The sequence below is a fragment of the Cuculus canorus genome, chromosome Z (genome assembly GCF_017976375.1).
Source record: "Cuculus canorus isolate bCucCan1 chromosome Z, bCucCan1.pri, whole genome shotgun sequence".
In the NCBI taxonomy this organism is placed as follows: Eukaryota; Metazoa; Chordata; class Aves; order Cuculiformes; family Cuculidae; genus Cuculus; species Cuculus canorus.
This window is the reverse complement of record NC_071441.1, coordinates 33165641-33189909: the sequence shown is the minus strand read 5'-3', so window position 1 is coordinate 33189909 and position 24269 is coordinate 33165641. Positions and strand designations below refer to the sequence as shown.

The following is a 24269-nucleotide window of genomic DNA, read 5'->3' as shown; positions in this document are numbered from 1 at the left end:
AACATTGTGGTTAACCCACTTTTGTCAAGAACACGAGTGGAGTTTCTCTGAGCATAATCTCACTAGCTAAAAGATTTCAGAGGTTAAATAGAATCACGTCAAATTGATTCATTAGTCTATATAGTTTACAATCTCTGTAGAAAGAGTTTGAAAACAGATGCAGAGATGAAGGTGGCCCCTACATCTGAACTTTGCAAATCTGTTGGCAGTGAACATACATTTTAGGGAGATCTGTGTCGTCTAACTACTTACTGAAATTGCAGGCAAGTGGGAAATATTGTGAAAACAATGATTGGGCCCTGTGGAACTGGCAAGCATCTTTTCTAGTTGTTCTGATGCAAGGAACTTGTACAGCTCCTTAGGGGAGCTGTGGAGCTATTCCATGGCTTTGAAGTTGCAGCAAAATCTTCTAGCACTGACAGATTATGCTTTAGAGGCCTGTTAAATACTTGGCTGAGGTGAACATTAAATATACCTCAGCAACAGGTTTATTGTATGATACTTCTTTCAGGTGACCAGGTGGTACATGTAGTATTGATCTGAACAGGTGAACCATTCAGTTGATATAGAACAGGATATCATATACGTTTTATTTCTGAAAATTGTCTCTGAAGTTTTGCAATATGGAATGCTTATTCTTTTAAGACATTGTTTCTTTTAACACTGCTCATTAGAAACATTTTGCCTACATCACTGCATTTTCTAAAATTAAGTAGCAAACCCATTAACCCTTAAATTGCTGGGGTTTCTTTTACTCGCAATCATTGAGACATTTGAGATCCTTGAAGTATTTAGAATAAAAATAGGTAACAGACTTAAATCTAGGGAATTTTCCACTCTTGTCCAAGAACTGGTTAACATAATAAAATAATTCTTCTACAGTTAATGCACTCCCTTCTTTAAGGTCTTCCAGTATTATCCTTTCATCATTGAGGAAGATGCTTATGTTATGGTTTAGTATGAAACACAAACAATTAAAGTCAAGTTTGCATTTTCATTGAAATGAAAGAAGAACTGCCTTTCTGATTCAGGTGTATAATAAGGACAGGAATATGGAAGAGGGCTGCCTACGTAGCCATCAAGTTATAGTATGTAAAAGTGATAATTTTCAGCCAAAGCTATTAGTTTAGAAGAAGTGGCCAGATAATTAATTTCATACCAGATGATACTTATATTTGCTGATAAAGTGTTTGCTCTCTGCTTTGAAATTATTAAATAGAGATAAACAAGCGAGAATTATGTTTGGTGAAAATTTTATTAGAATAAAAAATTTATTTTATGAGAATATTATATTTATTTTATGAGAATTTTTTTACCTGGTTGTTTTCTCTACTTCAGTAATTCTTGTCTTAAGCTGTTGACTTAAGTCAGTGTGCCCTTTTTGACGCTATGTTTAAAACTTGTTGTAAAGCTGTGGCTAGAACAGAATATTACTGCCTCCTGCTTCAATTGATTCTCTACAGAACATTGATGCATAGTCCAGAGTATGGTCTACTTTTTAAGTAGTTTTTAATTGCATTGAAGACCTTCAAAGATCACAGAATCACTAGGTTGGAAAAGACCTCCTGGATCATCGAGTCCAACCATTCCTATCAACCACTAAAACATGCCCCTGAGTATGTCATCCACCCATCTTTTAAATATCTCCAGGGAAGGTGACTCGACCACCTCCCTGGGCGGCCTCTGCCAGTGCCCAATGACCCTTTCTGTGAAAATTTTTTTTCTGATGTCAAGCCTGAACCTCCTCTGGTGGAGCTTTAGGCCATTTCCCCTTGTCCTGTCGCCTGTCACTTGGGAGAAGAGGCCAGCTCCCTCCTCTCCACAACCTCCTTTCAGGTAGTCATAGAGAGCAATAAGGTCTCCCCTCAGCCTCCTCTTCTCCAGGCTAAACAACCTCATTTCCCTCAGCCGCTCCTCATAAGACTTGTTCTCCAGCCCCTTCACCAGCTTCGTTGCTTTTCTCTGGACCCGCTCCAGAGCCTCAACATCCTTCTTGGAGCGAGGGGCCCAGAACTGAACACAGTATTTGAGGTGCGGTCTCACCAATACCAAGTGCAGAGGGAGAATAACCTCCGTGGACCTGCTGGTCACGCCGTTTCTGATACAAGCCAAGATGCCATTGGCCTTCTTGGCCACCTGAGCACAATGCTGGCTCATGTTCAGTCAGCTGTCAACCAACACCCCCAGGTCCTTCTCCTCTAGGCAGCTTTCTAGCCAGACTTCTCCTAGTCTGTAGCACTGCACGGGGTTGTTGTGCCCCAAGTGCAGGACCCAGCATTTGGCCTTGTTAAACCTCATGCCATTGGTCTCAGCCCATCAGTCCAGCCTGTTCAGATCCTTTTGCAGAGCCTCCCTACCCTCCAGCAGATCGACACTTCCTCCCAGCTTATTGTCATCTGCAAAGTTACTTGGGGTACATTCGATCCCATCATCCAGGTCATTAATAAAGACATCAAATGGGACTGGACCCAGTACCAAGCCCTGGGGGACACCACTTGTGACTGGCCTTCAGCTGGAGTTAACTCCATTTACCACCAGTCTCCAGACCCGGCCATCCAACCAGTTTTCCACCCAGGAGAGTGTGCGCCTATCCAGACCAGAGGCAGACAGCTTCCTAAGCAGAATGCTGTGAGAAACCGTGTCAAAGGCTTTACTGAAGTCTGAGAAGACTACATCCACAGCCTTTCCCTTATCCAGTAGGTGGGTCACTTTGTCATAGAAGGTGATCAGGTTAGTTTGGCAAGACCTGCCTTTCATGAACCTATGTTGACTGGGGCTGATCACCCAGTTCTCGTGCATGTGCTTCATGACAGCACTCAAGATCACCTGCTCCATGACATTCCTTGGCACTGAGGTCAGACTGACAGGCCTGTAGTTTCCTGGATCCTCCCTGCAGCCCTTCTTGTGGATGGGTATAACATCAGGCAGCCTCCAGGCCAGTGGAACTTCCCCAGTCAGCCAGGACTGCTGGAAGATGATGGAAAGGGGTTTGGCAAGCACATCCATCAGCTCCCTCAATAAAGATGTTGATTTTACTGTAAGACCTTGTATGATTTTGTTCCAGATAATTTCTCTAGGCACTTTCTGGCCTATAAGTTAAATTTAGTACAACAGCTAACTTCCAACAACTAGAATAGACAAAGATATTATAGTATCTCATTGTAAAAGACTGATGATTTCATTCAGTGTCTCAGGATCCTGGACTTTAATCTCCAAATGAACCACAGAGTGTCTGTCTTTGTAAGTGCAATGTTCACATTTTTTCTTTCTATTGAGTCTTTAAACAAGGAGTGGGTGTCTGTGGAATGCTTGGGGGCAGGGAGTGTTTCTTTTAAATCTTTAGAAATTTTGAGCCAAATGATGAAGCAAGTGGTTCTTTGGGTTCATTGTTAAGCTTTTTAAGATGTCCATGCAGACTTGATTAGTACATGTATATACATTTGTGCATTTCATAAGTGCATGCTTATGCTAAGTATAATATGGTGTATTTGCTGCTTTAAATGTGACAATAAAATTTGCGACAAACTCTTCCAGACCCCAAATACATTTATACAAAATATAAATGCGCTCTTCTTTTGAATTGGTCTACATCAATGTACCTGTTGATCCACAGTAGTGGCGTTCAGCCTTCTTTAATTTGTGGATGTCTAAAAATTTACTGACGGAAATGTGGGCATTCTAGAAATATGTATAGATTACTGTATGTTATATTTGAGTCCTCCATGGACCCTTCAGAAGTATTGCAGATTCCTGTGCACAGAACACCATGAAAACCACAGCATTATACTAACAAAAAGCTAATCTATGTTTATACTTTCTTAGTCAAATCATGCAGTCATAAATTGAGTGGTATTTTTGAAATATAGGTGAGTTCATTTGACAAATGCATTTGACAAATATGAAGAAAACTTCACATTATAAGCAATTTTTTTTTAATGACAGGTTTACAGTACAGTTGTGTTAAAACTCTTAATCATCTTGGCTGTACTATTTTCTGTTTGTGTTATGCTGTCACCTCTGGCTATTAGAAGGAATTTGTATCTGGCGTAATTTAGGCTTCTGCTTCTCCTTTACTGAGTTTAAAATTGCAACCAAGATATAACTTGATAAGCAATGAAATGTACTTGAACAAGACTGGATTAATTAATTAAACAACAGCCTGCTGCTTACTGTACTATTTATCAATCCTTACAGGGGCCATCTGTTTATGACATAGTTATGACTTGTATCCTTTTAAATTGTCTACTGCTCTTACAACTTTCAGTGTAGTTTTTGCCAAGAAAACAGAATCAGTTTGGTTTGTTCAGCTTTTTGAGACTGAAATAGGAGGAAAGTTTACTTTCTATGTACATAGACATCCCAGGAAGGGAATATTTATTTAAAATAATTTGATTTGCGTGGAAAATTAAATGAATTTTCAGACAAAAAAGGAACATGTGTTAGTGATGTACCTGTAAGTACAAGTTAAGACTAAATTCCTAACTTGTCATCTTATTGGAACGTTTTCAGTAAGGTAACATGTTATTTTAATGGTATGTGATAATGCCATTCTCCAGTGTAATCAGTCAGAAGGATACACCATTTCAAAGTAAACGAGAAGATAAGGGAGCTGGGGCATTTTTCACTGAGACCCTTACGTGAAAGTTAACTTTTTCATTGATTGCACTGAAGTTTAGAAGAGGTGAGGAGGAGGTGGTGTAGTTTGGGAGTTTTATTTGTTGGAATTCTCTGTCCTGTTAAAGGCGTTAGGATTGATCTTGGCATAAGGTCTATGGAACCTGGAAAGCAGAAGAACAGAGAAACTTTGACACTTCCAAGCCTCCAGCTACGAATATACTTTTTACTTTTTCTTACCTTCCTTGGCATGGATGTGTCATCCTTTGACTAGTAATAGAGCAACAGCAAAGGAGAAAAAAGTCTGTAGATTTCTTCTTCTAACAGAAGTTTGGTGGCAAAAAAAAATTAATAGTTAAATGAAGATCATCAGCCATAATAGATTTGTCTCTCCCGCCACTAGTGAAAGTTAGCTGATGTACATACACAAAACTTTTTCTATATATGAATAAATACAATAATTTTTCCCCTCCAAGTTAAGACTTGCTTTAGTGAAGTAACTTCAGTTTCCTGAATTTATATGTGTCAGTGTTGTGAAGTATGGTGAAAGAGTATAATGACTTTATCCAGTTCACTTTTCTTAAGAGGTGAGTACTCCACACACCTCTCAAATGTATATGGTGCTGACCTCTCAATGACTTCCTACTCATTTCCTGTGGGATTCTGCAGCTTCAGAAATTTGTGGATGTAATTTGTTTGCCAAAATAAAACTAGAAGTACTTGTATGGATAATTTTAATTACTTAATTTTAGTGTCACTTGCATTGGAAGTAAGTCAGTAGTTAATAACAAGTATGCTCATTGTTCTTTTGGGTTGGGTGTTCTTTTGGGTTTAATTCCATGTTGAATTTTACTGTTCAATTTACAGATTAAGCACTCAGTTTTCATAATTACTTATATGTTAGGAGCTGTGATGTTCTTGATTACTACTCTGAGCAACAGAAGGGCTGAAAGAAAGTACAAAGTGATAGACTGAATTGACAGAAGATATTTTAAAAGAATGGTTTCGAAAGGCCAGGAGAAGTTACATATAGACTTATAAGAAGATACTGTTACCTGGCAGCGTCCTGACTGATTTCCTAATAATAATAATTTTACAAGGTAGATGCTATGCAGCGTTATATTACTTTTGAACAATCAAAAAGTTTAAGTACAGGGGATAGAGGTTTTATAGCAGTAAGCACAGAGTTCTGGATGAAAAGGAGTTTAAAACAATTACTGTCAGTATGACTGAAGACACAGATAGTGAGGCAAAATGCAATAACAACAAAATCTAGTGGAAGTCCATTTCAGGTTTGGGGACATATTGTCTGCAATATAGGAGAACAAAAGACATCCAGAATAAAAGCAATGCTCACAGCTGTGAAAAACAAGAGATATTGATCTATTACAAGGATCATTTTTTTTTTTACAGCACGTACACAAAGGTGTGCTCAGTGTTGAAAAATATCTGTAGCAGCACTGTTGATATTTCTCACTATTGTTCACAGAAACTTAAGTCTAGCAGAGAGAGAGGGGAAAATACTTCTTTAACCCCTTGACAAAAGTTTGTCTTACTTTTCCTTCTCTTACTGTGGAAAAAAAGAGGAACTATGGATTTGAGTTTAAATGTCAATTATATTGACCTTTTCTTTTTTTCTCTTTCATGCCTGGTCAGTAGTTTTTGTGAACGTAGACTTCAACTAAATAGTAATACTTCAGGAATTTCAGTAGCATGCAAATTAGATAGAAATTTGGAAATAATTTGCCAACATTTCTCCCCTCAAGAAAATTGTCTTTATACATGCATGCACTTGGAACTTCTTGATCCGGAACATTCAGCAAGAATGTGTCACCCGCACACCAATTGGTCTGGAATGGAACATAGAGCAGTACAGTCCCTGTAAAAGCTGTCAGAGGACAAGCCAAAGAACAGTGAATTTATCTGCTGAGAACATGTATTTCATTAAAATTTCAGTTAGCAGCATTTTGCTTTTCACTTTCATGGTCACTGTTTGGCTAACACTACAACTGATTACTCTTCTGGTTCATGAAAGAGAGAATGATTCACCATGTTCTTCCTCATAACATTCTAAAATTCATACTCAAAAGTAAAAAAATATTAAAAAGAATTTTTCTTCCACCAGAAAGGAGCATGTATTTCTTCAGCCTGTGTGACTGCTTATACATCAGACTGCAAGCCTGTCACAGATGCGCTTCAGATAAATGTTTGACACTCTCTAGTATGTTTCCATGTACACCACTATTCACTGGGGTAATTTCTGAGTGTTTGGACCCTTGCTATGAGCTAAAATTTACTTAGTATTTTAGAAATTTTACTTGATAATAGGACAGGAAATTTTACTTGATAATTGGAATTAACATTCCAAGAAAGATTGTTCTTACAGAAAGCAAAGCAAGATTTTGGACTCACTGATCTGAATCATAGAGTCATAGAATCATAGAATGGCTTTATCTTACATTTATGTAATGTAGAGAGCTTTAATCACTTCAAACTGAAAATCCACTTTGCATATTTTTACTCCTTTTTTAGTAAATACATTTTCGCTTTATAGAATCATAGAATGCTTTGGGTTGGAAGTGACATTAAAGACCATCTATTTCCAAACCCCCTGCTGTTGGCAGGGACACTTTCCACTAGATTGAGTTGCTCAAAGCCTCATCCAATCTGGCCTTCAACACCTCCAGAGATGGGGCATCCATGACTTCTCCAGACAGCCTGTTCCAGTGCCTCACCACCCCCATAGGAAAAAAAATTCATCCTCGTATCTAATCTAAATCTCCCCTCTTTCAGCTTAGAAGCATTACTCCTCATCCCGTCACTGCACTCCCTGATAAGAGGCTCCTCCCTATCATTCCTGTAGGCCCCTTTTAGGTACTGGAAGGTTTCTTATTAGGTCTCCCCTGAGCCTCCTCTTCTCTAGGCAAAATAAGCCCACCTCTTTCAGCCTGTAATTATATATGGGAGGTGTTCCAGCCCTCTGATCATCATCTTAGTGGCCATTCCCGTGAATTTGCTCTAACAGATCCATGTCCTTCCTGCCCTGAGGACTCCAGAGCTGAATGCAGTGTTCCAGGTGAGATCTCAGAAGAGCAGAGTAGAGGGGTAGAAAACCCTCCCTTGATCTGCTGGTCACGCTTCTTTTGATGCAGCTCAGGATACAGTTGGATTTCTGGCCTGCAAGCATATATTGCTGGCTCCTGATGACCTTGTCATCCACCCACCCCACACACATCCTTTTCTTCAGGGCTACCCTCAATCCATTCTATGCCCAGCCTGTATGTGTGCTTACCCTGGCTGCAGGTGCAGGACCTTGCATTTGGCGTTGTTGAACTTCATGAGGTTGGCACAGGCCCACCTCTCAAGCCTGTCCAGGACCCTCTGGATGGCATCCCTTCCCTCTAGGATGTTGAACGCAACACACAGCCTAGTGCTGTCAGCAAACTTGCTGAGGGTGCACTGAATCCCACTCCAAGTCTGCAACAAAGATTTTAAACACTGGTTCCAAACCAACTGCTGAGGAATGCTGCTCCTCAGTGGTCTCCACTTGGACACTGAGCTATTGACCACAGCTCTCCGAGTGTGACCGTGCAGCCAATTCCTTGACTACCAAGTGGTCTATCCATTAAATCCCTGTTGCTCCAATTTAGAGAAAAGGATGTTGTGCAAGACAGTATCAAATGCTTTGTACGGCTCTAGGTAGCTGATGTCTATTACTCTTCCCTTATCCACCAATGTCATAGCCCTGTCACAGAAGGCCACCAGATTTGTCAGTCACAATTTGTCCTTAGTGAAGCCATATTGACTGTCACCTGCTTATCTTCCATCTGCCTCGGCAGAGTTTCCAGGAGGATCTACTCCATGAACTTGCCAGGTACAGAGATGAAACTGACTGGCCTATAGTTCCCCACGTCTTCCCTTATTTTTTTTTTTTTTTTTTATATTGTTGAAGGGAAGGACTTCTGTCAAACAAAAGGTTTTCTGAAATATTCAAATGTAGATCCAGTAGAGTTTTCATAGCACCTTTTTAGACTGCAAGTTTTAAACTTTATTAATGAGTGAATATATCAGAACCTGAAACTTCCCATAGTTATCTGACTTAAGATCTGTTTCTGTGTGAATCTCATTGTCATTACTAAGATGACTTTCTGTTAAACTTGCATTCAGTAGTTTAGTAATTTGGAGTGTACATGCATATGTAAATGAATGTATTTGATGTCATTAAAAACTCTGGAACAATATTGAGTAATGTCATATCCACAATTAACCAGGGAACTTGTGCTTCCTCCCAGACTTTATTACAGATAGTAATAAAGCCATTGCCTGTTATTTTTGTCAAACTTATATGTAGTAGGATTTTCAGAACTGTATTAAGAATATTTAATAGTTTGTGTATCAGAAATTCTTATTGCCATGACAGCACAAAGTGTAAAGAATAGAAATAGCTTTATTATCTTATTATAGAACATAAATAGACTTTATTATTGAAACAGGTAGCTCGCAGCATACAGCTTTCATTGACCTTATAATTGGGCCACTGGTTTATCCCAATTTGCAAACAAAGAGTATCTTTGTCAGTATTAAGGCATTTTACTTTTTGGAAAAATTAATACCTGACACAAAGTAGAAAAAAAAATTTTCTTCTAAACTACTGTTGTCTGTGGGTATGCCAGTTCCTTAGCTAGGTGATTTTTTTAAAAAGTTTTTACTTCACATTTATTTCAGTTTTTAGCTTCTTTTGAACAAAGTGTCCTGAATGAAGTTATTAGGTAATATTACATTGTTACATAACAACATAAAAGGGAGAAACTTCCATGTTATATTAAGCAGGCAAAAGGAAAATTAATGCCCACTAAGAAACCTACATAAGCGGGCACTTTAGCAAGCAGCATGGCTGTGCATTTTATTTTTTTAAACCATTTTTATATTGTACATTTGGAATTTTATTAATCCTTACTATGAGTAATTAGAAATCACCTGACTGGCATAAACACATCTGTATTTCACACTGCAGAAATGCTTCACAAAAAAAAATTCAAACCCTTAGAAGCTAACGTTTTTGTTTGCATTTTATCATCCTAATTATTGTTTAAAGAGTGCCTTAGATGATTACACTTAGCTAATTTTATGAGTTTCATTGTATTCATTATACAGGATAGCTAATTAATGTTGGAAATGTTGTTTTCTAAGGAAGATTGTGTAACTGTTCAGCTACAAACTTCTTGCAAGTGTACTGTGAGTGTCATTATTTGAAGGCAGTTTGATGACTGCACTGGAATATTCTTTAAGATTGCAGATTTTTTTTTTTCATGGAAACTCAGCTCTAGCTGTCGTACTGGAATATTCACAACAAATTTCAGACAGCAAGGATCTTCAAAAAGAGTTCCCTGAAAGTAGTTCTTTCATCATTTTTCAGGCTTGTTTGTAATGATTCACAGTATGTAACCTTTTTAAATTATCTTCATTTCTCCCTGTCAGTAGTACTCACTTTCCGCATCCAGTTGTATTGATTTATATGAACAACCTCAGTTTCATTAGTCATAATGAAATAAATGGCAAGTTACATCACTTTTCTCTGACTGTGTTTTCCAAAGCAGAACAAAATAACTGCATTGGAACGTATTAAATATTGTGTTAACAGATGCAAAATCCTGTGTTAAAGTTAATTTATGTTGGGCTATGGAGTGATACATGCTGACTAAAATATAAAAATTCAAAATTGTGTTTGACAGTCTGTCCTTCCCTCATTGTATAGATTTGTTGTAGCACATGTGGCTAGTAACTTTGTGCTGTGACTTGAACCTAAGCAACAATCGGCATAATTACAGTCAGAGTAATCTGTCAGCCACTGCATCATATTTTATTGTCCTTTTTGCGTATCTTAAAGACTGAAAAATACATGAAAATGTACTTCAACAATTTTAAGAGAAGTATTATATCAATTTCAGGATTCTTCAAAGTAAATACAAATAGATATACACATTAATATGCATACAAAAGTGTGTATTAATATCATATCATATTGTGTCATATTAAAGCATATATTTAAATCTTATTTTAATAAAAAAGTGACATTGGGTCACCTCTTGGGAAAAATACATATGATTCTATTATGTAATAGCACACATCTAGAAGGTTAATTTGGACCTTGAATTAGTTGCATGAACCCTCCTTGCACATTCTTCCATGGTTGTCCAGTCTACTGTTTGTGAACATTCAGCTGTCCTTGGCAAAACACAGTGCTTGTACTGCTGATAAAGCCCTTAACAACAAATGGTATTCACAGAGCTGTCTTGAACACACATGTACCAATGTACTCCGTACTTAGATAAGGAGTCTGCACAAGCTTAAGTTTGTAAAGTAGATGCTATCACTACCTATATTCATATCATCCTGCCATGTCCTAGTTTCTTAGCCTCTCCTGTCCTACTTGGTTTTCCCCTCTCAGCAGTGGAAGTAGAAACAACTTTGTTTCTCCTGTATTGCACTATATGTATTAGTTGGGCAGTCAGCCCAAGTGGCCAAGGCGGCCAAAGTCATCTTGGCATTTATCAGAAACAGTGTGGCCAGCAGGTCCAGGGAAGTGATTCTGCCGCTGTAATCAGTATTGGTGACCTTGAATACTGTGTTCAGTTGTGGGCCTCTCACTACAAGAAAGACATTGAGGTCCTGAAGCATGCCCAGAGAAGAACAATGAAGCTGGTGAAGGGACGGGAGAACAGGTCTTATGAGGAGCGGCTGAGGGAACTGGGGTTGTTTAGCCTGGAGAGAGGAGGCTGGGGGGAGACCTTATCACTGCCTACAACTACCTGAAAGGAGGTTGTAGATAGGTGGATGATAGGCTATAGGATGAGAGGGAGTGTCCTCAAGCTGTGCCAGGGGAGGTTCAAATTAGACATTAGGAAAAAATTCACTGTAACAGGCTGCCCAAGGAGGTGGTTGGGTCACCAACCCTAGAAGTATTTAGAAGACGGGTGGATGAAGTGCTTAGGGATATGATTTAGTACTGGACAGGTACAGTTGGAGTTAATGATCCTAAAGGTCTTTTCTAGCCTAGTGATTCTATGATTCAATGATTCTAGTTCTAACTAATTGCATTGGCTGATAGACCTCTTGAAAATAGATGTTGCTTGCAATCAGATGCAGTCTGGGAAGAACTATGTTCTCCTATAGGTATGGCTGTCCAAATTCTTTTAATCCATAGAATCATAGAATATTTGAATTGGAAAATACCCTTAAGATCATAGAATCCAACCATAAACCCAACACTGCCACTAAATCATGTCCCTAAGTGCCACATCTACACATCTTTTAAATGCCTCCAAGGATGGTGATTCAATCACTTCCTTGGGCAGCCTGTTCTAGTGCTTGAATTCAGGGAAGTAAAACTTCCTAATATGTGGCCTAAACTTCCTCTGGTACAACTTCAGGCCATTTTCTTTCATCCTATCACTCATTATTTGGAAGAAGAGACCAATACCTGCCTCACTACAACCACTTTGAGGTCTCAGTAATCTATAGGTCTTTTGAAGAACTTTCTAAATGTACCAGCCTTATTAATGTTAGTTCCACAGATAAAAATTTGTTGTGGGTGAAAGAAAGCAAAACTGGTGTACAAAGTTGTTTTTCTCTAGCTAAATAAGGTAAAATTTGTATGCTGTACTTCAAACTTCTTTTTTTAATGCTGTGGAAATGTAATAATAGTATTTCAATCATCACTCAGTAATGTCTGGTTTTGCTGCTATTTTTTAGATTACTTTTCTAACTAAAAGTCTAAACAGGTCTTCATTTCCTCAATATATCTAAGACCAATTCTGACTTTTCTGCCACCTGAAGCTGAATAATTTCTTCTTTATGGACTTCTTGAAACTCCTGTTTTTGAAATAGCGGCTTTCAAACTATCGTCCTTAAGACTGTGGGAAGTAGCTGTTGGACCACTACTAAACACATAGGTCTTTTGTAGACAAAATTATCGATCAGAATGTGTGGTGGTTTATGGGATATATTGAGGATTGGCAGTGAAGTGGTTTGTTTGTTCATATTTTTAGTTGCTCACTACACAACCAGATTTTTGCAGATTTGCATGAAGCAAGCACAATATAATGTTTGATGCCAACATATTTTTTTTTAAGAAAAAAATGAAAAAAAATGTAGCCCAAAACCAGTTATAGAGGAAACATTATGTGTCATGGCATGATATTTGAGAGCTGTAGAGTGTTTTAATAAAGTTATTAATAGTCTATGTTATCATCTATTCATTGATTTATGTGGGCTGTACCAATATGTCTATATGTGACATGTAGACATATTCTTCCACTTAATTCCAATTTTGTTCTCTTGTCTGCTCTTTTCTTCTTTTAAAATGTTTTATATTTCATGTAACCTTGTCATCACTCACCTTCTGTCCTGCCTAGCAGTTTCACACTCCTAGCTGTCTTTTTATAGTGCCTTGAACTCCACAGAAAGCTTTTTCGTTTTGTTCAGTTCAGTTCTGTCAAGCCTGTATTCCTAGTTCCTAGGCATACAGCTTTACAAGATTACACAATGACTCTAACCTTATTGCATGAATCTCAGTTTTACAGTCTGCCTACCATTTTGCAGGAAAACCAAGTAAGGAAAATGACTGTGAACTGGCTGAGTTAGAAAAATAAATATGCAATTCTTCATGAAAAAGGACCTGTGCTCGCCAAGAACTGTAATACTGTATCAGTATCTCAAAAAGGCATTGCTGTGTTTCTGGGAGTTCAAAAGTACCACCCACAGGTGTTTGTTGAAGTGCATAAACAGTCTGTCTAGTTTAACACCTCGTGGTCTATAGTATATTTGGTTCTATTGGCTGTTACTTTTTGTATGTTTTGGTGAACAGTGAAATAGCAACCCTGTTGCTGAGATGCAAACAGTTAATAAACCAGGACTTTTACAATTAAAACCAAAACTTTCAATAGCCACTTTCTTCCATTTTTAGATTGCATACTGGAAATTTTATTTTTGTAAGCAGTTTTTATTGTCTAGTATTTATTTGGCTCCTTTGTCTCCATTTGATTATTTTATGTACTAAAAATGTGTCTATTGTATTCTATTTGCTGCTAAGTTCATAAAATCTTAAGAGATGTGAGACTGAATAATGGTTTAACTAGTTGTTGTTCTCTTTTCACACTCAAACTGTGAAATTTTTCAGTGAATGATGCAGATGTAACATGTTGTCATGCATTTGTTAGAAACTCTCCTTCCTCCAGTCTCCGAATGTTTTTTATGTGCAGTCTTTCAAATTGATAAAATTATGAGTCCCCCTTTTTGAAAGGGCAAAATGCACCATTCTGTTGTTCTTCAGCTTAGGACCTCTGTTTTCAACATTTTCCCTCTGTGGCAGAATGAGTATAGAACTCTGTCACAGATCATAGAATCATAGAATGGTTTGAGTTGGAAGGGACCTTAAAGATCATCTGATTACTGTCTCCCTGCTGTAGTCAGGGAACACTTTCCACTAGATCAGGCTGCCCAAGGCCCCGTCCAACCTGGCCTTGAACACTTCTAGGGATAGGGCCGCCACAGCTTCCCTGGGCAGCCTGGTGCCTCACCAAAATGTCATCCTTTGTCTCAGCAACTATTTGCAGATCCTCAAGCAGCCTTTCTAAGTCAGTGTGTATTAACCATAATAATACAGTAGTCAGAATCTTTAGGTGAAAGGACAAAGCTAAATTTTCAGAAGAGTATTTTCCCCACATCGTTTAGGATTATTTTCTATCATCCTACAAAGCGGCCTTCTCTTATCTTGACTGACCCCACAACTGAACTAGCTAAACGCTTAAATGCCTTTTGCTGTGTCTTCTGTCTCTACCCGCTCTTTTACAGTCCCATGTGACTAAGAAATAACTGAAATTTTGGGGTGTTGATAATCAATATCTCAACATCCTGATTTTTATTTCTTCTGTGAAACTGGGACTTGCTAAACCCAATTCCTTCACCCAAAGTCTGGAATAATGAGAGATGGATAATAACTTCTTGTAATATTATTAAATATATGGATTATATATGTGTGCAATTGTATACATGTTATTATGCAATAGGTTATAATTTTGTATTAATAAATATATATTTAATAAGTGATACAAAATTAGTTTCCTAGCCTCTGCCAGTTTTTCATATCAACCTTTTCCAGCAAAACATTAAGTGAATTTTACAGCTAATCTGTATGTGATATGCTGCATTCTGTGACTGTCTCTGTAGCCCCTTAAGTGCTTCGGTGCTCAGTTTTTCCAAGCACACACAGAAATGATTAAAATACTTTTTCTGCATAAAAGCAGTCTCTATCATCTTTCCTTTTACAGGCATTAGGTCATTTCAGTTCCTTGGGACTTTTCTCACCTCCAGGGATTTTCTTTAGGCTTCTTTAGGTAGCAAATATTTTAAATAATGAGATTTTATTTTCGAAAGGGAAACCAGAAATACATCATTTTAAAAATGCATATGTTATAGATTTCAAACATATTTGTAGTCTAAATTACAGTAGTATCACTAGTTGAGTGGTTTGTCACAGTATTTCCAAACAAAGGTCACAATTTCATCCAGAGAGAAGGGATTTAACCGGATTTCCTAAACTCATGGAGGAAACAGGTTTGCTCAAGGGATGCAATGTGTCTCCTTTTCATTTCTGTGAGGCATCTTATTAGATTAGTTTCCCAATATGGTCATGCCCCTGCATCTTTCTACATTTTATTGCAGTCCCATACTTCATTCTCATGAAATGTTGCCTATAGCCACATATACACAAAGGTATAACAATAAAATTATCACAGGAGACCTCAAGCAGCCTGAGGCAGATGAAGACAATAGACAAAATACACCAAGTATGTTGCTTGCCATTCAGAGACATGAGACAGCATTCCATCAGGAAAATTTTTCAGGCTGGGCAACTTTTTTCCTAAACTTCAGGATTTACAAAAAAATGAATCTTTACCTATTTACATACTTTTCTGTTTGCTGTGTTCTGTGAGTGCTTAATGTAAATATTAAAATACCACTAGTGTAAAATATTAAAAAAATATAACACTGACCAATGTCCCTTTTGTGTCACTGCCACAGCATGGAAAAAAAGGGCTTAATTTCTTCCCTGTTTGCTTTTTGCATGGATATAAGTACTGTAAGGGAAACTAGTTGGGGAACTAAGTTTGGCATTTGATTATGAAAACAGTGAAGCTCCTGGTTGCCTCCTCTACTTAAGTATTTACTTGTATTTCAAGGGAACTGCTTATACAGTTAAAACCAGGAATGTATTTAAGTGCTTGATTGTAAGTGGATTGGCTGAGTTCCCCGGTAGAAAGCCAATTCTTCTAGAGATTCTGTCTCTCTTGCTTTGCTATTTCATGGTTGCACTGAAATGCAGCTGTTATGCGAGATGATGATTATAAAAGAAAAACATACATGTCGTACTACCTGTCAGCTGGACATGCAAAAGCCTGAGCTGAATTAGACTTTTGAGCAGCACAAACTAAAAGTTTGGAGTGATACAACTTTAGTAGGTAGCAGATGAAGTACAGTGTATAACTTTTATCAGTATATGATGAACAAACATTTATTTAGTCATGAAAATATCCCTATATGTTTGAAATAGAAGCAGATGAATCCTATCAAAAGTTGTATCATGCAGTGAGTTTTATCCAAATATTATTCATTTAAGGCAGAAACAATGTGAATTATGAGCTATGATTCCTGTGCTGGGTGCGCAAAGTAACAGAGAACTCAAGCAGTGATTTCTTCAAACACTCTCTGTAGTTACAGCAGAAAAGCATCTTTTGACACATGGGGATGGGATTAGGGGTGTACTGTGCCTCTGCATGTAACAGATTAGCTATATAGCGAGACCGATGATTTGTGTGGCAGATAACCATCAGCCTCATCAATACAGGAGGTAAAATCCTATCTGTTAGTATCATGTGGACAAAACTGCTAAGCTTTTGCTTATGGTATCAAGATTTGCTCTGAAGAATCAAATTCTGTTGCTCTAATTGAGGGGAAAAAAATGAAGTCACTGAGAAATGTTCTGAAAATAAGTTTTTGCAGGTAATCACTTGTAAAGAAGAACCTTTTCTATGTATAAATGATATTTATGCTAACTGTTCAATACTTAAGCTGTTGTATATTGTAGAGGTTATCATTAGCGTATATAAATTAATATTTTAATTTGTAAATGTAGTAATATATTAAAATCATTTGGTGGTATATTGTCTATATAGTCAACACAACTTTACAGTTGGCACATGTTTGTATCTAATTGTGGGCTAATTTGTAAATGCTTTTCCAGAAATCACTGAATGGAATATCAAACTAATTTTATTAACTAGTAAAGCTTCAATTCATCCAAATGTTTGTAATTTATCCACATAATTTACATCTTTCTCTTTTGTTTCAAATTCAATAGAACAATGCAAATGAAAAATAGAAAAGACCATTTAAATTAGGTTACTCAATTTTGCACATTTTCTTTGTAGTCTCTCTAGAGCTTTGTCCATGCATATTTTAAATAACTCAGGCAGATGAGAGTAACTGCATAACTCTACCAACAGACAGAACATTTTGCAGTCCACTAAGCTGTATTGTTACACTATTTTCTTAACATCTAAATGTATAGTTTTCTTTGCTAACTTCCTTTATATTACAGGAAGGAGCTAGTAGATGGCTGTCAAAGCCACCTTAATAGCTTTTGGCTATATGATAAATAAAAGATATTGGGATGTTCCATAAAAGGGCTGTTACTTGGTAGTACTTGGTTGACTGGTTGATTTTTAGTCTGTGTAAAACCCTTAGAGAGGTTAGAAATTTTAAATTCTAATTCTTGCATATTCAAATGCTTTTGACATTAATGATAAAAAGATCTTTTAAAAAATATTAGAATGCTTTTTTGCATGAATGCATATATATATGTAATGCTCTGGTGTCAGAGTGATATCAGTAACAATTTTTAAAAATATTTCTATCCAGTCCTCACTGAAGGCTGACCAAATGCAGTGTCTTTAACATATGCAGTATGTTAGGTGGTGCTAGGAAAAAAACAACAACACATTTAAACCTCACTGAGGTTTATTTTCACTTAAATTGCACTGGGATTTACTGATTAAGGAAGTACTCTATTGCGGAGTAGGTATATGTCAGTAAAAATATGTTCAATTGGATGTAATTATGCTTAATACAGTAGATTTCTGAACAATCTTGTTTGGTAAAATTATGCAAAACCTGGAGTATTTGTTTCCAGATTTAAAAATGCATTGGAATTAAATAAAGAATTCGTATCGAAGATGTTTATGTTGGTTTTTTGTGTTGTAGTGACCTTATACTTGGGAATGGTTATGACTAAATTACAAATGTTAGATTACAGAATTTTTTTTACATATTAGTGTAATACCTGTTTCTGGGTTTTGTTTGGGTTTTTTTAGTATACATACAAAATCAAGTAGGAAAACCTAAAGATCATACACTGTCAGCTGTAGTCTTACAAACAAATCTTGCAAAATTTTGTGAGAGCTCAGTGCCTGCCTGCGTCAGGTTCAGAAGTAGTTAACCATGACAATGTTCACATCGCAACCATTGGTTTCACAGTTTGCATACAGTTAAATGGAGTCCTTTCCTCTCTAAGGCAGTCATTTCTGCCTGTAGTAGCAGATGCGTTTAGTTATGTCAGTTTAACTTAATCAGTTCCAAATTTTTGTTTTCAATGAGAGTGCACTAAGGACAAATTTTGTCTTATTCTTCCAAGCATTCCAGCTGGTCTTCTAAAAGATACTGCTTCTGACTGCAAACTTGGTCTTGCATATGTCCTTTCACCTTCTCTACTACAACAAAGTATCTTTACGACTGGAAAATTTTTTTGTTTAATATACCTCAAGGCTATAGGGGTGATTTTCCAATTACCATTAGAGACTTTGCACTTTATCTTCATCTGTATAGGAGCTGTACGTCAGCTGATTTTCATTCCACCAACCCAGCACTGGAAAAAGAGCTATGAAAACTTGCTTTTGCCAAAACAAATGGGACTATTAAAAAAAGGAGAGAAAATAATTGGATGAATTGTTAATACTCAGATACAGAGAGGTTCATATGTTAAAGCCAGCATCTTTAAGCAACCTCTACTTACTTTGAGTGTATTGTGTTCTTCAATTCAGTTACTCACTGTATTTCTAAGCCTGGTTGTCATTAGCTTTGAAACACACCTTTAACAGATCTTTTCTGCTGGTTACACTATAAGTACCTAAGTCACAGTATTCAAACTTACTTTGTAAGGCTTTTACTATATGTTTCCTTGTTAAATTACTGCCAGGATTTCTGAGAATAGCAATGTATTCTGATTATTGTGGGCAGAGAGGAAGAAAAGATGTTGAGCAATGCAAACATTTTCTTAGCTGAAACTTGTAGCTTAAAAATTTTGCTCATACAAGTAGAAGAACGGTGTGCATTCAAGACTTCTAGAAGAACACAAGGATTAAATACCTGAGCTCTTAACTGCAGTGTAATGCTTCACCTAAACCCGCTTGGCTACCACAGGTTTGTTTGGCAGAGGTATTTCAAATAAAGTTTCAGGGAAGATCAGAAAAATACTAATTGATAAACCTGATGTCTTTGTAAAGCAAATTTGCTAATTATAATAATATATACTAAATATAATAATATATACTAAAATTACTAGTATTACAAAATACTATTACTGGACACATGACTTAATATCATATATCTATATCAAGACTTGACATAGCTTTATTTAGGAGAGGTTGTGCTTCACAATTCTATCAGATGGTACTTGGAAGAACTCCCAAGGAATTAAGAAGACCTGGTTGACACAGTCTGTTCAGATTTACAAAGGCATTTGCAAAGGAACTAAGCAGTCAGAAAAGGGGATGTCCTGGATCATGTTTTAGGGGCAGATTCAAAGCAAACAGCGAAGGTGATTTTCAAAAGAGAACGTAGCTGAACTGAGGAACTAATTGACACATGATGTTGTGGAACCAAAGACATTTTGTGGACTACAAGACTGATTAGATGAACTTAAGTACAGAGGCATCAAGCCTGATTCAGAAAGTCCTTGACCACAATTTTTCTCATGCGAGGAAAACGTTCTGGAAAAGTATTGTTACATTTTCACCAGTTCTCATGGCCTTTATCTCCCATCTTTGGATACTAATAGAGACTGAATAGTGTATGTTCTGTTTGACCAAGTGTGTTCTTGTGAGGGTGTAGATGCACAGACTGAAATTTTCTGAAAGTAAGGTCATTGATGTTATAAAATGGCAGACCCTCTATGTATTTGATAGTTGAACTCTTGCAATACATGCCTGCAGTGTAATGTTGTTCACTCTTGGTTGTCTGGAAAGATGTCCTCTAATCTGGGGACAAAGAGTTGCAAAGTACAAAATAAAAATGTTATTATCTAGTAGCATATGACACAATATTCTAAGTCTTCAGCCATCTGTAATGCAGGAATTGATTCTTAGTGTCATTTATAATTAAATTAGAAAAAACATTGTCAATTATTCTTACCTAATAGAGAATACCCGGCTATGTAATACTGCTTAACAGGAAATCTAATATGTGAATATGACATTTGCAGGCTCTGTAGGAGTGGTTACAGTTGAGACAGTGGTGAGGAATGCTGCAAGGGAAAGGGCTGCCAGACGAAAATACTGTCCATTCAGCAGTCCCTAATCTAACGTATACCCCAGCCAAGGTTAGCCAAAGACATACAGATTAGACACACTGATTGATCAAAGCATGAAATTTAATTCAGTTATTTGCATATACACAAGTATGGGACACAGCTGAAGAAAGCGGATTAGCAATTCTCTGAAAATCATTCTGGAACTTCTGAACACCAAGGTGTGTTCTGCAAATGTCACAGAATGTCTTGGGTTTCATATCAATTTTTACGTATCATGTTGATGTGAAACATGCTGAGGTTTTTTTATTCCATTTTGTATTGTTCTTGTAAATGTTGTTACATTTACCAAAAGTTGTGACAGTTGTCTCATGCCATCATTGAATTTGTGTTCTTGCTTTGTTGATAATTAACAGGACATAGTAATAAGAATGTGATCTAAAAATCATATATATACACTTTGATTTATGGAAACTTACTTGTGTTTTCCAAATGCAAGAGACAGTCTTTTTCATTCTTTAGTACTTCAGAGAAGTAATACTAATAACAATTGACTGGTATAAATATTCAGACAAGTCTAGATAGGCAGAATACAAGCAGTGAAGGCCAATATTGCAAAAGGGCTTCATAATCTGTTATTTTATAATTATTTTGTAATCCTTTCAATAATTAGGTCCTTTTTACATTATGTTGAAGGTAAAAATATTTTTATCTTTATATAAAAAAAATCCATAAAACTTAACTGAGATTTAATTAAGGTCTTACTTTAGAAGTTAAAATGCTTTATCCCCAAAAATGCCAAAATAATAAGTGATGTATTAAATTATTAATTAACATGCTTTAAATTATATTTTAATATAAAATGCTTTTCTGTGAACATTCTGTTATAAAATGTTGTATAAGACAGAGAATCTTCTATTCTTCCATTTTTCTTAATATGTGCATGTGAAGATGCCTGTGTAAAATTTCATGCTTTAAGCCATCTTTTTGCTACATTCAGGGCAGCTTCTTGGACTAATGCTGTTCAGGTTATATTTTAGTCTTGGGCATTCTTCACACAGCAACTTTTTTTGATCTTTCAAGAGCATCATCCCCTACTTGCTCTCTAATCTAAGTCTTGTGAAGGAACTCTGAGAAATTATATTACTAATTTCATTTAATAGATTTAGTAGGAGAATTCTTTGCCAGTGTGATCTCATGATCTTTTATATCACTACCATAAAAGTAATTGCTGTGGATTTGTATTTATCAATTTTACATGAGGCACCAAAAATGAAAGAATATGATCTTAACTTTACAGAAACTATGAAAAATATTCAAATACAAACAGTATTTGAAATCTTGTTTAACTGACAATATTATGATCTAACAGCAAGCTTTCCATATTCCTGCACTACTTCAATTCTATAACATTTTGTGTAGAGTTACAATGATCTATAATTGCTGTAGCTTTCTTTATTGCAAAATATATGCAGAAAGTTTCTCTTTTCTATAGTTTTTATTAAAGTGATATTTTAAAAGGGCTCTGTTAAAAAAGTACAAAATTTATATTCTGCTATACACATATTTACTTGTTTGTAAACAAGTTTGTAAACAAGTACATATTGTCTTGTTTTCTAGGGATGTATTAGGAAGATAATAGGAAGTTGGTATTGTCCTACAAAAATCTGTGAAACCATAATGAAACTACATAGGTGATTGCATCATAAATTCATTTTGTCAGTTACAAAATCCAGTTATCATGCTCTTTTTGGTGAACTGCTGCTGCAGAAAAAAAAATTTACTACTGTACGTTCCACAGCTTCTGAATTAATTTGATCTCTTTTGGCTCATTTTGCTTGCAAATCAAGTCCACCTAAATATTTAGTGTTTAATAATTATCAAATTATCCTTACTACTGTGTGCCATCAGTACAGGTCATTACAGAACCACTGTAAGTTCTGGTGGATTCTTTCTCTCTGCTTCTAGATCTCAGTTACACCCTGATTAGCTCAGATTGACATCTAGCATACCAGGAGCCTCCAGCTCTTCATAACACCTTTTTATTTATTTTCTGACAGTAGGTTCTGTAACATGAATGGATCTGGTCCACAGAGGCTGAAAAATCATCCCTTTAAAGATGTTTGCATTATTTGATCTAGATATTTGGTCTAGAGTTACTCATTCATCTTCCTTTTCAGCAACTGCATTATAACTAGAGTTAAGAACTGTAAATCCTACTCCCTGGCTGCCTGCAGATGGCTGACATCTACAACAGGAACCTTAGACTTTTTTCTTGTGCTGATATTTTAGCTGCTGAAAGCTGTTGCTCATTTCTGCTAATAAATTCCAACTTAACAATTTCCAAGCCTGTGTTTCCTGAAAAGTGTTCTACTCCATAGTGACCAGGGTCCTAGTGATTTATATCTTTTCGGTCAGTCCAGACTATCTGTGTCATGACAAAGCCTTCCCATTCTGTTCATATGCCTTGTAGTTTCTCCTACCCAACATATTTCAGTCCTTTCAGAACTTCCAGATCCTCTTTCCTTTTCTTTTATGGAGGTTCAGGTTTTTGTTTTATTTCTTTCTGGTCTTTTAAATTTTTCTTAATTTTTACTGAAAAAGTGTTCATGAAGAAAACATGAAAGTGAGACATACTGTTGTTATTATTACATGATCAATATGAAAAATGGGAAACAAATTCAATTTTAGAATGTAGTTATAAAATGTATGACATAACATACCTGCAGGGCTTTCTAAAAACCATTTGTTTTATTGACACAAAAAAGTGCCCTCTTATACTCTATGCTGTCTTTGCAATATTATTTTGCTATGAAAAAAGGTGTTAATAATATGAAATCAGTTATTTTCTCTGGAGTGTGCTAGAATTGTTTTTCTTCTGTAGTTATTTTATTTACAATTAATTGGTTATTGATCCATCTGAAAAAAGTAATCAAAAGTATTCTTATAGGATATTTCTGCTTAATGGTTTCTTTATCTTGATTGATAGATAGAAAAATATATAGGAAAAACTGTTTACCTCTGTGTTTGTATGTGTTTGCACATAACGTGTCTTCATAATCTCAAAAGATAGCTACTTCATAGTTTAGAAGGCTGAAATACAAGATCTTTTACAATCTACATGACAACTGCTTTTCAAAATTTAATTTCAATATCATTTAATGTACAGATAAAACTGAGCTTACGATCTCCGTGAGTTATGTAGTTCGTATCTTTAATATCTTTACAGCTTTAATAGCCATTGGACGATACAGTATGACAATAGAGACAGTGGATGTTGGATGGTGCAAAGAAATCACAGACCACGGAGCCACCCAAATTGCACAAAGCAGCAAGTCTCTCAGATATTTAGGGCTGATGAGATGTGATCAGGTAAGGAGCATTTGCATGAACCGGTGCCTGCTTTTGAGTGCATGTGAGAGGGGTGTTCGTGTATATATGTTTGAGTGAGGGAGAGAGACAGGAAGATTAATGATTTTCTGTACAAGCAGGTCTGGTATTCACTGTTATGGTAACTCTTCCAATGTCCTGTGTTCACCTATTTAGCTGAAAAAGTACCTAGGCAACTAAAAGGAGCATTATAAATTTTTGCTGACATGGATTTTCAAAATACACCCACAGGCTACTACCACAGCCTGAGGTGCTCACAAAATTTTTATGTAGAATCTGCCCTCTGAGGTTTTTGAATATTTTGGCTAGAAGTGATTGGTATGTCATGCCATTACTATGACAGACTACTCTGGGTTTTAAAAAGAAAGAAAAGAGGAAACAACAGAATAATAAAAATACCTCAGTGTTACTTCCAGAGTGATTTTCTCTCTGTCTGTGTTCTTGCTTGTATATAATGACTTTGAAAAAACAAGGGTAAGGAGTTGAATAAAACCACAGTTCTTAAAAAAAAAATTAAAAATAATGAATTTTTTATTATATAGCTTTTCTACTTGGAATATATTAAGAATGCCTAGAAGTTTTAGCACTTTATCATTAGAAGTAGAGAGGACAATGTACTCCAGCT

At 36.3% G+C, this 24269-nt stretch overlaps 1 protein-coding gene across 1 annotated transcript in view; it reads left to right on the top strand.

Annotated features, from left to right (window-relative positions):
- The window catches only part of FBXL17 (F-box and leucine rich repeat protein 17), a 272702-nt gene that overhangs the window by 234502 nt on the left and 13931 nt on the right, over nucleotides 1-24269 (top strand). Inside the window, exon 8 of the mRNA XM_054054142.1 lies at nucleotides 23484-23626. Within this exon, the coding sequence (XP_053910117.1) occupies nucleotides 23484-23626 (143 nt within the window). The remainder of the gene's footprint in view (nucleotides 1-23483; nucleotides 23627-24269) is intronic.